The sequence below is a fragment of the Lepidochelys kempii genome, chromosome 5 (assembly GCF_965140265.1).
Source record: "Lepidochelys kempii isolate rLepKem1 chromosome 5, rLepKem1.hap2, whole genome shotgun sequence".
NCBI lineage: Eukaryota > Metazoa > Chordata > Testudines > Cheloniidae > Lepidochelys > Lepidochelys kempii.
This window is the reverse complement of record NC_133260.1, coordinates 13,913,908-13,922,892: the sequence shown is the minus strand read 5'-3', so window position 1 is coordinate 13,922,892 and position 8,985 is coordinate 13,913,908. Positions and strand designations below refer to the sequence as shown.

Here is an 8,985-nt window from a genome sequence, read left to right as displayed (position 1 = left end):
GCTTCGCTGGGGTCACAGCGCGGGGAGCCCGACCGACCCAAGCCGGGACCCCACCCTGTGTGAAGGCGAGGAAACGCCGCCCTGTCAGACAGACGCGGCAAATCGCTGCCTCCCTGCCAGGAGGGCGCCAGGCTCGGTTCGTCCCTCCTCAGGCATAGCGGGGCCTCTCCCCCGGAGCAACGTGGGTTTACTCCTGCCCCGCAGGCGGGGGCTCAATCCGCGCCAGGCGGCCGGCGGCTCCCGCCCCTCAGCCCGGGGCGGCGCCGGCCCGCGGCCCCCGCCCCCCGCGCGCTCCCCGCCCAGCCCTGCCACGTCCCGGCCCCGCCCCGGCGGCGGGCTGAGCGCGCGGGGAGGCCGCGGCGGGGGCGGCGGCGGCGGCGGCCATGGCCTTCACCCTGTACTCGCTGCTGCAGGCCGCGCTGCTTGTCGTCAACGCCATCGCCGTGCTGCACGAGGAGCGCTTCCTCCGCAACGGTGAGGGGCCCGCACCCCGGCTCGCGGAGAAACCCCCCCCCCCCCCCGCCACCCGCCCCTTGGAGCGTGGGGTCAGAGCCGCCGCCCGTGTGGGGCCGGGAGGGGTCGCTGCCTGCCCCCGGTGCCGGCGGGCGCCTCCCTTGGGTTGCCGCTGGGGACCGCGCCCAGGCCCGGGCTGCACGGGGGGGGCCGGGCATCATTCCCTCCCGCAGCGGGCGCTCGGGCATCTCCGGGCCCTTCCGCCCCTAGCAGCAGCACCGGGCCGGGCCTTCTCCGGCCGTTGTTTAAGCGGGGTGAGGTGGCCGGACGGGTCCCGCCGGAGCTGGCGGTTCCCTTTCCCCGGGTCCTGCTGCCGGCGTCGGCCCGCGCTGCCCGCTAGCCAGGCGGGCCCGTCGGAGAGCGGGCAGGCGTTGGCCCGCGCGGAGGGGAGGGGAGGGCAGCGCTCGGCACTGGGGCTCGCCTGCGGGCGTGTCCGGGCTGGGAAATGCCGGTGTGCGTTACAGCGAGACACGCGGGGGGGGGAGAGGTGGTGATCTCTCGTATTGGGCCGCTCTTTCTAGATTGCAGACTTACGGCTACGATCGTGGACTTCCAGAGAGCTCCCTGACACTGGGGCACCGCAGCAGCCCAGCCACCGCCGGCAGCGGGGGACCCCTCCCTAACGGAAAGCCCGCAGCTGACCCGCCACTGCTGCCCCCCCCCCCCAAGCTGCCATGGGTGGCAGGGCACCCTGGAACTGTCCGGCCGCCAGCGGTGGCGGTTGGATCCGGAGCTCTCCAGCCGCCGCGGATGGTGGGAGAGCCCTGCCCCTCGCCCCGGGTCCCCGGCGGCAGGGGGACCCAGGGATCTCCAGCCGCCATGGATGGCTGAGGGATGCTGGAGCTCCCCAGCTGCCACGGGTGGTGGGGCCCCTGCAGCTCCCAGCCCTGCAGGTGGTGGGGGATCTCCCCCCAGCTCCCACCAGTGACGTCAGAGGGAACTGGAGCTTGCCAGCAGCGGTAGTGGGGGGGGACCCTGGCAGCTACTTAGGGGGATCTCCCTCCAGCTGCTCAGCCACTGGGCAGGGGTGGGGGCCACAGCTCCCCGCCACTGGGGCAGGGTGCTGGATCCTCCTCCCTCTCCATTTTGCCAGGGATGCTTTTAGTAAAAGTCACAGACAGGTCACGGCTTCCGTGAATTTTTATTTATTGCCCGTGACCTGTCCGTGACTTTTATTAAAAATATTCATGACAAAATCGTAGCTTTATGTATAATGCATTATAATGTGTGTTAACTAGTGCTGTGTCAGACTGGATCTAGCTCCCGGCACGTGTCTAGACTAAGAGAATAGGTCCATATTTAAAAGCATATTAGTTACCATGCTCTGAATCATTAGTGTAGACAGGGTTTAACGCCTTTAAAAATGTTAACTGGTCATGGTCAACTTTAGGGAAGGAATAACAGGTTTTTAAAAGGATCTGTTGCCCTACTCTAGATGGGGCTATGATGTAAACATGGCCTGCTGTGTTTAAAGTTGTCAGATGGTATACCTGTGACCAGCTAATACAATTTTAAACACAGCAGACCTTGTCTACACTGAATGCTAAATTACATATAAACCAGTGTTTTAAAAAAATAAGCCCTAGTTGTAAATCATGCTAAGGAAACCTCTAGTACAACTGGAAAACCTAAGACTGTAGTCCTCCTGGTTAAGGGATTTTATGCCCCCACACTCCCCAGTACTCAGTCTCCCTTGTTGAACAAAATATTACTGATAAATATTTTGACATCCTGTAATGTGTCACAGAGTGAAGTGTCATTAGAGGAGGTTTTGGAATTAATTGATAAACTTAAGAGTAACAAGTCAACGGGACCAGATGGCATTCACCCAAGAGTTCTGAAAGAACTCAAATGTGAAATAGCGGAACTATTAACTATGGTTTGTAACCTGTCCTTTAAATCAGCTACTGTACCTAATGACTGGAAGATAGCTAATGTAATGCCAATATTTAAAAAGGGCTCTAGAGGTGATCCCGGCAATTACAGACGGGTAAGTCTAACGTCAGTACCAGGCAAATTAGTTGAAACAATAGTAAATAATAAAATTGTCAGTCACATAGAAGAACATAAATTGTTGGGCAAAAGCCAACATGGTTTCTGTAAAGGGAAATCATGTCTTACTAATCTATTACAGTTCTTTGAAGGGGTCAACAAACATGTGAACAAGGGGGATCCAGTGGACATAGTGTTCTTAGATTTCCAGAAAGCCTTTGACAAGGTCCCTCACCAAAGGCTCTTACGTAAATTAAGTTGTCATGGGATAAGAGGGAAGATCCTTTCATGGATTGAGAACTCGTTAAAAGACAGGGAACAAATTGTAGGAATAAATAGTAAATTTTCAGAATGGAGAGGGGTAACTAGTGGTGTTCCCCAAGGGTCAGTCCTAGGACCAATCCTATTCAATTTATTCATAAATGATCTGGAGAAAGGGGTAAACAGCGAGGTGGCAAAGTTTGCAGATGATACTAAACTGCTTAAGATAGTTAAGACCAAAGCAAACTGTGAAGAACTTCAAAAAGATCTCACAAAACTAAGTGATTGGGCAACAAAATGGCAAATGAAATTTAATGTGGATAAATGTAAAGTAATGCACATTGGGAAAAAATAACCCCAACTATACATACAATATGATGGGGGCTAATTTAGCTACAGCTAATCAGGAAAGAGATCTTGGAGTCATCGTGGATAGTTCTCTGAAGACTTCCACACAGTGTGCAGCGGCAGTCAGAAAAGCAAACAGGATGTTAGGAATAATTAAGAAAGGGATAGAGAATGAGATGGGGAATATCTTATTGCCCTTATATAAATCCACGGTACGCCCACATCTTGAGTACTGCGTACAGATGTGGTCTCCTCATCTCAAAAAAGATATACTGGCTAAAATGATTAGGGGTTTTGAACAGGTCCCATATGAGGAGAGATTAAAGAAGCTAGGACTTTTCAGCTTGGAAAAGAGGAGACTAAGGGGGTATATGATAGAGGGATATAAAATCATGAGTGGTGTGGAGAAAGTGAATAAGGAAAAGTTATTTACTTGTTCCCATAATATAAGAACTAGGGGCCACCAAATGAAATTAATGGGCCGCAGGCTTAAAACAAGTAAAAGGAAGTTCTTCTTCATACAGCACACAGTCAAAGTGTAGGAACTCCTTGCCTGAGGAGGTTGTGAAGGCTAGGACTATAACAGGGTTTAAAAGAGAGCTAGATAAATTCATGGAGGTTAAGTCCATTAATGGCTATTAGCCAGGATGGGTAAGGAATGGTGTCCCTAGCCTCTGTTTGTCAGAGGGTGGAGATGGTTGGCAGGAGAGAGATCACTTGATCATTACCTGTTAGGTTCACTCCCTCTGGGGCACCTGGCATTGGCCACTGTCGGCAGACAGGATACTGGGCTGGATGGACCTTTGGTCTGGCCATTCTTATGTTCTTAATGTGAAAGCTTCAAATTAAGGCACACAAGCCATAAAACCATCATGATACCTTTTATAGATATTAAAGGGATTTAATATGAAAGGTCTGGGAGGCATCATGAATCTACACAACTTCAGATATATTACTACTTTGCATTTGGTCGTGTGATTGCCTCACATCATGCTCTTGTCTGAGTGGTGGAGAGTGGAATGTGTGCAGGAGTCTTTTAGCCATGTATGATTATGAATTGGTTTCTTCTATTAAATGGTCAGTAATATTGAAGTATCCAGCAAACTAGGTAGTTTTGTTCGACTCCAGGAATGATTTGAAATTAAATGGTATATTTTTCTTAGATAAATTCTGAGATTCCTGAGGTGCTGGAATGTTGTGTGCAATAAACTTAGTTTATTTGATCTTCCAATTTCTCACCCAATCCAAAGGCCAGAGCCTCCATTCCTGCTATAGGTGAATTCCTATTGAAATCTGTGGGAGTTCTCTGTACAGGGGATTTATAGGATTGACACAATCCCTTGTAAGTATCTGGCAGCATTACAGGTTCTGTAAATAATATGAAATGTAGCCTTTGTACTTTCAAACTGTTCATGTATCCAAGCATGTGTTTCTTATCATGTATTTGGGATAATAAAAGTATGTAACCATTAGGAAGAATCCATTGTAAGTAGTTCCCAACCTTGGTGTGTTGGAGATGCACCTGGCACACACTGTGTGTGTGTTAGCATTGTTGTTTTTGTCGATTCTTTCTCCATCCCTCTTGTCTGTTCTCTCTGTTTCTTCTTGTCTCTCTTCTTTTATATTTATTTTTGCAATTTTGTGTTCATTTTTATTTTTGTTCCTAGTATCTTGCTCCCAGATCTGTCCTCAATTTCTCTGCCTCGTTCTCTCCTTTGCCTCTCTGTAAAACCCAGGTCTCTAAATTGCAACTTAGTATTGTACTGTACTACACAAAAGAGCATCCATCCCAAGCTTTGAACACCCTTGACAAACTTTTACCATACATCTCATAAAATAAATAGACTCCAGAAATTTGTTGGGTATAGCATTTCCCTGTGATGGGCCAAACTGGGATTGTTGGTAAGTATGCTGGTGGCTTCCCTTCTCTGCTCTTCCCCAGTGGATTCATGCGGGGGACACAATCGGTTGGGGCCACTTTGTGCTGTGCTGGGATCAGGGAATAAGGATTCTGAGTAGGTTCGTGCTCAAAGAGAAGAATCTAGGCATAGCAATTTCCAGACTGGGTCAGACCAGTTGTCTGTCTAGTCCAGTATCCTGACTGTGACAGTGAACAGACCAGATTTGTGACCCTTATAAAGGAAGCCTCTTGTGGATAATTATGTAATAACCAGCCCCTAAAGGGAAAGTTTCTTCCAAACCCCCATCAGTGTTTGGTTTAGATCCTGAAGCATAAGGGGATTCCTTAGTAAGAAAAAAATCCTGTCCTTTCTAATTTAACTGTGGATCTTCTCATCTATATAGCTGTTTAATCCTTAAAAATAAATGAATAACTCTTGCTAAAACCTTGACCTTAAGGTTTTCTTGTGGCAATGGGTTCCACAGGCTGTGATGTGTATTTTTAAATCCTTTTATAAGTTTTAAATTTGTTGCCTGTTAATTGTATTCAGTCACCCCTTGTTTTTGTATTGCATGAAATGGTAAATCTGAACAACCAGTTTACTTTCTTTTTGCAGTTGATTATTTTGTGTACTTCAGAGGTGCCTCCTTTTATTTGTCTCCTCTCCAAACTAAAGAGACCCATTCTTTTCAAACTTCGTTCATAGGGAAAGTATTTCATACCTCAGTCATATGTCACATCTCTAAACCCTCTCTGTTTCTGCTGTATCTTTTTTCTTTGTGAGTGACTGATTCCAGGTCAGGGTATACCATTTATTTTATATAATAGTATTATTATAGTTTCACTATTTTTTTCTGTTGCATTCTTTGTATGTTCTAACACCTTCTTTGTTTTTTAAATACTACTGCATGTTGAGCAGGGGTTTTTATGATGCTATCCCCAATGATACACAGAACTTTTCCCTGAGTGGCTAGTTCATTTAGAATCCAGCAATATATAAGAGCAGTTCAAATTATTCCTTCCAATGGGCGCTGCCTTGCATTTGTCAACACTTAATTTAATCTGTCATTGTGCTATGCATATGTCTAACTCTGTTGAGTCCCTCATGGACATTTGTAGTCCTGACTAACTTAGCCTTGTCCTCTGAAAATTTGGCTGTCTCGCTCTTCACCCTTTTCTCCAGTTCATTAATAAATATATTAAAAAACACCTTGGGGTACAAATATTCCTCCTCTTTGTTTTCTGTCTCGTAGCCAGTTGAGTCCTTAATAGGACTTCATCACTCACCCCATGATTACTCAGTTTCCTCAACAGTCTCTTGTGAGGTTTATCAAAGGGTTTTTTTTTTTTTTTGAAGTCCAAATACATTGTCAATCAGTTCTCCTTTATCCACTTCTGACACGCTCTGTGAATTGACATAGGTTAAATAGGCACACTTTTCCTCTACTCATTTAGGTGTTTTATCATTCTCTTTTCACTCCTTATTTCAACTGATTTACTTGGTCCCAAAGTAAGGCTTACTGGTCTGAAATCTGATTTTATCATCGTGTTAGGACTTTACTAGTGGCTGAAAGTAATCTTTTTGCAAGATAGATCAATTTCTAAATTTTCTAATAATACAAGTGTGTGATTTTTTTCAATATGGTTTAACAATCTTTGTGTTATACAGTTGGCTGGGGAACAGATCAAGGGATTGGCGGATTCGGAGAAGAACCAGGAATTAAAGCACAGCTAATGAACCTTATTCGATCTGTGCGAACAGTCATGAGGGGTAAGATGAAAAGAACAGTTTAGTTAGGTACTTACTGTGTGTTATTCAGGTGCCTTGGCCTGGTTCATTAAAGAGGACTTTTGTCTCCTTAATACAGGCTTCATTTGAACCTTTTTCCATATTTACCATCAGACCTCACCCCCTGGCTATGGTTTTTACTCATTATTTTCCATCAGTTCTCTCCGATCCTCTCCCTAAGCTGCTTGGTGGAAAATGCATGGATTATCCTTCTGATTGACTCTTAAGAGGGAAGGTGCAGGTCACATGATTAATGGCCATGTGCGGCACCAAAGGCTTGATACAGCAGAATATATCCACTGCCTTCCAAGCCACGCAGGCTTGTAATGTTGGCTCTGCAGCAGACCATCCTATCCATATGTGTGCTCAGCCTATCATGAAAGCAATTTTCCCCCCTTTCCTGTACCCCAAAACACAAAAAATCCTACAGTTCTGTGATGGAAAGCTGTGCAACTGCCTCAGGGAAAGAAGAGTTTATGTAATTTTTTTACCTTCCATACTTCATAAACTGTGACCATCCAACCCCCCTTCATTGTGACAGCTGGAATTATTGTATCGCCATCCCCTGTATAAAATTAAACCTTAAAAAAGGGGTATGGTAGGAGGAGCCCCAATTACTCACCGACTGCAAGAGCTGATCCCACCATGAATTGGACTCTTCATTTCCTCCTCCTCCTCCGCTCTCTCCAATTCTCTTCTCACCTTCCTCAGATCTGCTTTGGAAATGGGGCTTTGGGAGTCAGGGGACCAATAGGCAACAAAAAGGGCTGTGTGAATGATTTAAACTCTTTCAATGACTTTTCAGTCATCAGGAAAACAAGCTGCCTGGCTGTTAGTGTCATGAGTTTTGCCTAAACAATGTATTTGGCAACAAGATGACATCAACTAGTTCCTAGAAAGAGGGCCTTTGTAGAATTCTGGGCTAGTAAGGAGATATTTACTTCTCCATATAGAAAGTAATCTATATCACTAGACAACAAAAGACCTGGAAACATTTTGTAGGCCAGCATCCACCGAGATTGTGTTCTGCATGATCACACAGGAATCTTGATATTCCAAAATAGTAGCAGCGAGAATTAGCAATTCATTACTGACCTGACTCTCGATTCTTACTTAAAGCATCATAATTCAGTTGATTCACATACAAAGTGTGAGTGGTGAGTGAAATCACAATAATTCCTAGCAGTCTTAAATGTAAGTGGGGCCTGGATGGTTCAAGAGAATGTTCAATGAAAATACAGGGCTCCTTCACTTCTAGTTTACTGATACATGTCTAATCCATGTTGATAGTAGCTAGAGGCTATCATCTGATGGCTGTTAGCATACGTTAAATACAGCTTGTACTTCTGCTTCCTATTTTGTTCTTTGTATCTTGGCTTGTTGGCCCCAGAACATTTCACAAACTCTGTTTGCATAACCAAATTAAATTTGAAAAAAGCAGTAACTAACTCCCTGTTTAATGGGTATTTTCCAGGCTCTCTGATTATATGCCATTCTGTGCCTGTCCAGTGTAAAAAGAGAATGTCCATAATTTTTTTTTTTTTCACAGTGCCATTAATAGCCGTGAACTCGATTACAATTGTGTTGCTCTTGCTATTTGGTTGAAGACCATCTGTTGAAAATGAGTTTTTGGACATCTGAAGTGGAGAGGCCACCCACCACCACTATGAGTTTATTGGATCCAACATGGCTTAGCTGTCAAACTTGACATTCAATTTAAAATAATAAAGACACAATTTCTATTTATCTTATTTCTTAATGTTCACTTGCAGTTTCATTACACAAGATAACGTGATCAATGCAACAGTGCTGTAAATACATTGGACTGCAAAAAGTTTTACTGCTGATGGTGAATAGTGCCAACTGTTACAGTGTTGTAACTTATTGTAATGATTACAAAACAAATGTCTTGTGACTCAGGGTGAATTTCCTTCCAGTACACTTAGGTTTATTTTTATTTAAAAAATAAGTTGTAGAGTTTTCAGTTTCATAGTTATTAACACAGTATTATTAGAAAGCCACTTAATTTGACTATTAAGATGTTACAATTTCGGGAACAGATATTTTTTGGTGGCTGGAGGAGGGTGAAATCCTTACTCTGTCGAAGACAAGAAGAGTTTGTCATGGCCAGGATTTCACTCATGGTATATATTTTCTCAAACCAATGACATTTAAGCTAATG

General features: G+C 45.1%; 1 protein-coding gene across 1 annotated transcript; it reads left to right on the top strand.

The window, feature by feature from the left end:
* Positions 1–303: 303 nt before the first annotated feature.
* IER3IP1 (immediate early response 3 interacting protein 1) lies at positions 304–8,554 on the top strand. Its single transcript, XM_073343495.1, has 3 exons — positions 304–474; positions 6,684–6,785; positions 8,353–8,554. Exons 1-3 carry the CDS (start codon positions 384–386, stop codon positions 8,406–8,408), a joined length of 249 nt encoding a protein of 82 aa, XP_073199596.1. The 5' UTR covers positions 304–383; the 3' UTR covers positions 8,409–8,554.
* The last annotated feature ends 431 nt before the right edge of the window (positions 8,555–8,985 follow it).

Excerpts from the sequence above, each read along its gene's own strand:
- IER3IP1 (XM_073343495.1), top strand. The coding sequence starts at position 384 with ATGGCCTTCACCCTGTACTCGCTGCTGCAGGCCGCGCTGCTTGTCGTC. Across the intron at positions 475-6,683 it reads GGAGCGCTTCCTCCGCAACG|TTGGCTGGGGAACAGATCAA; the intron begins GTGAGGGGCCCG and ends TGTGTTATACAG. Across the intron at positions 6,786-8,352 it reads TGTGCGAACAGTCATGAGGG|TGCCATTAATAGCCGTGAAC; the intron begins GTAAGATGAAAA and ends TTTTTTTCACAG.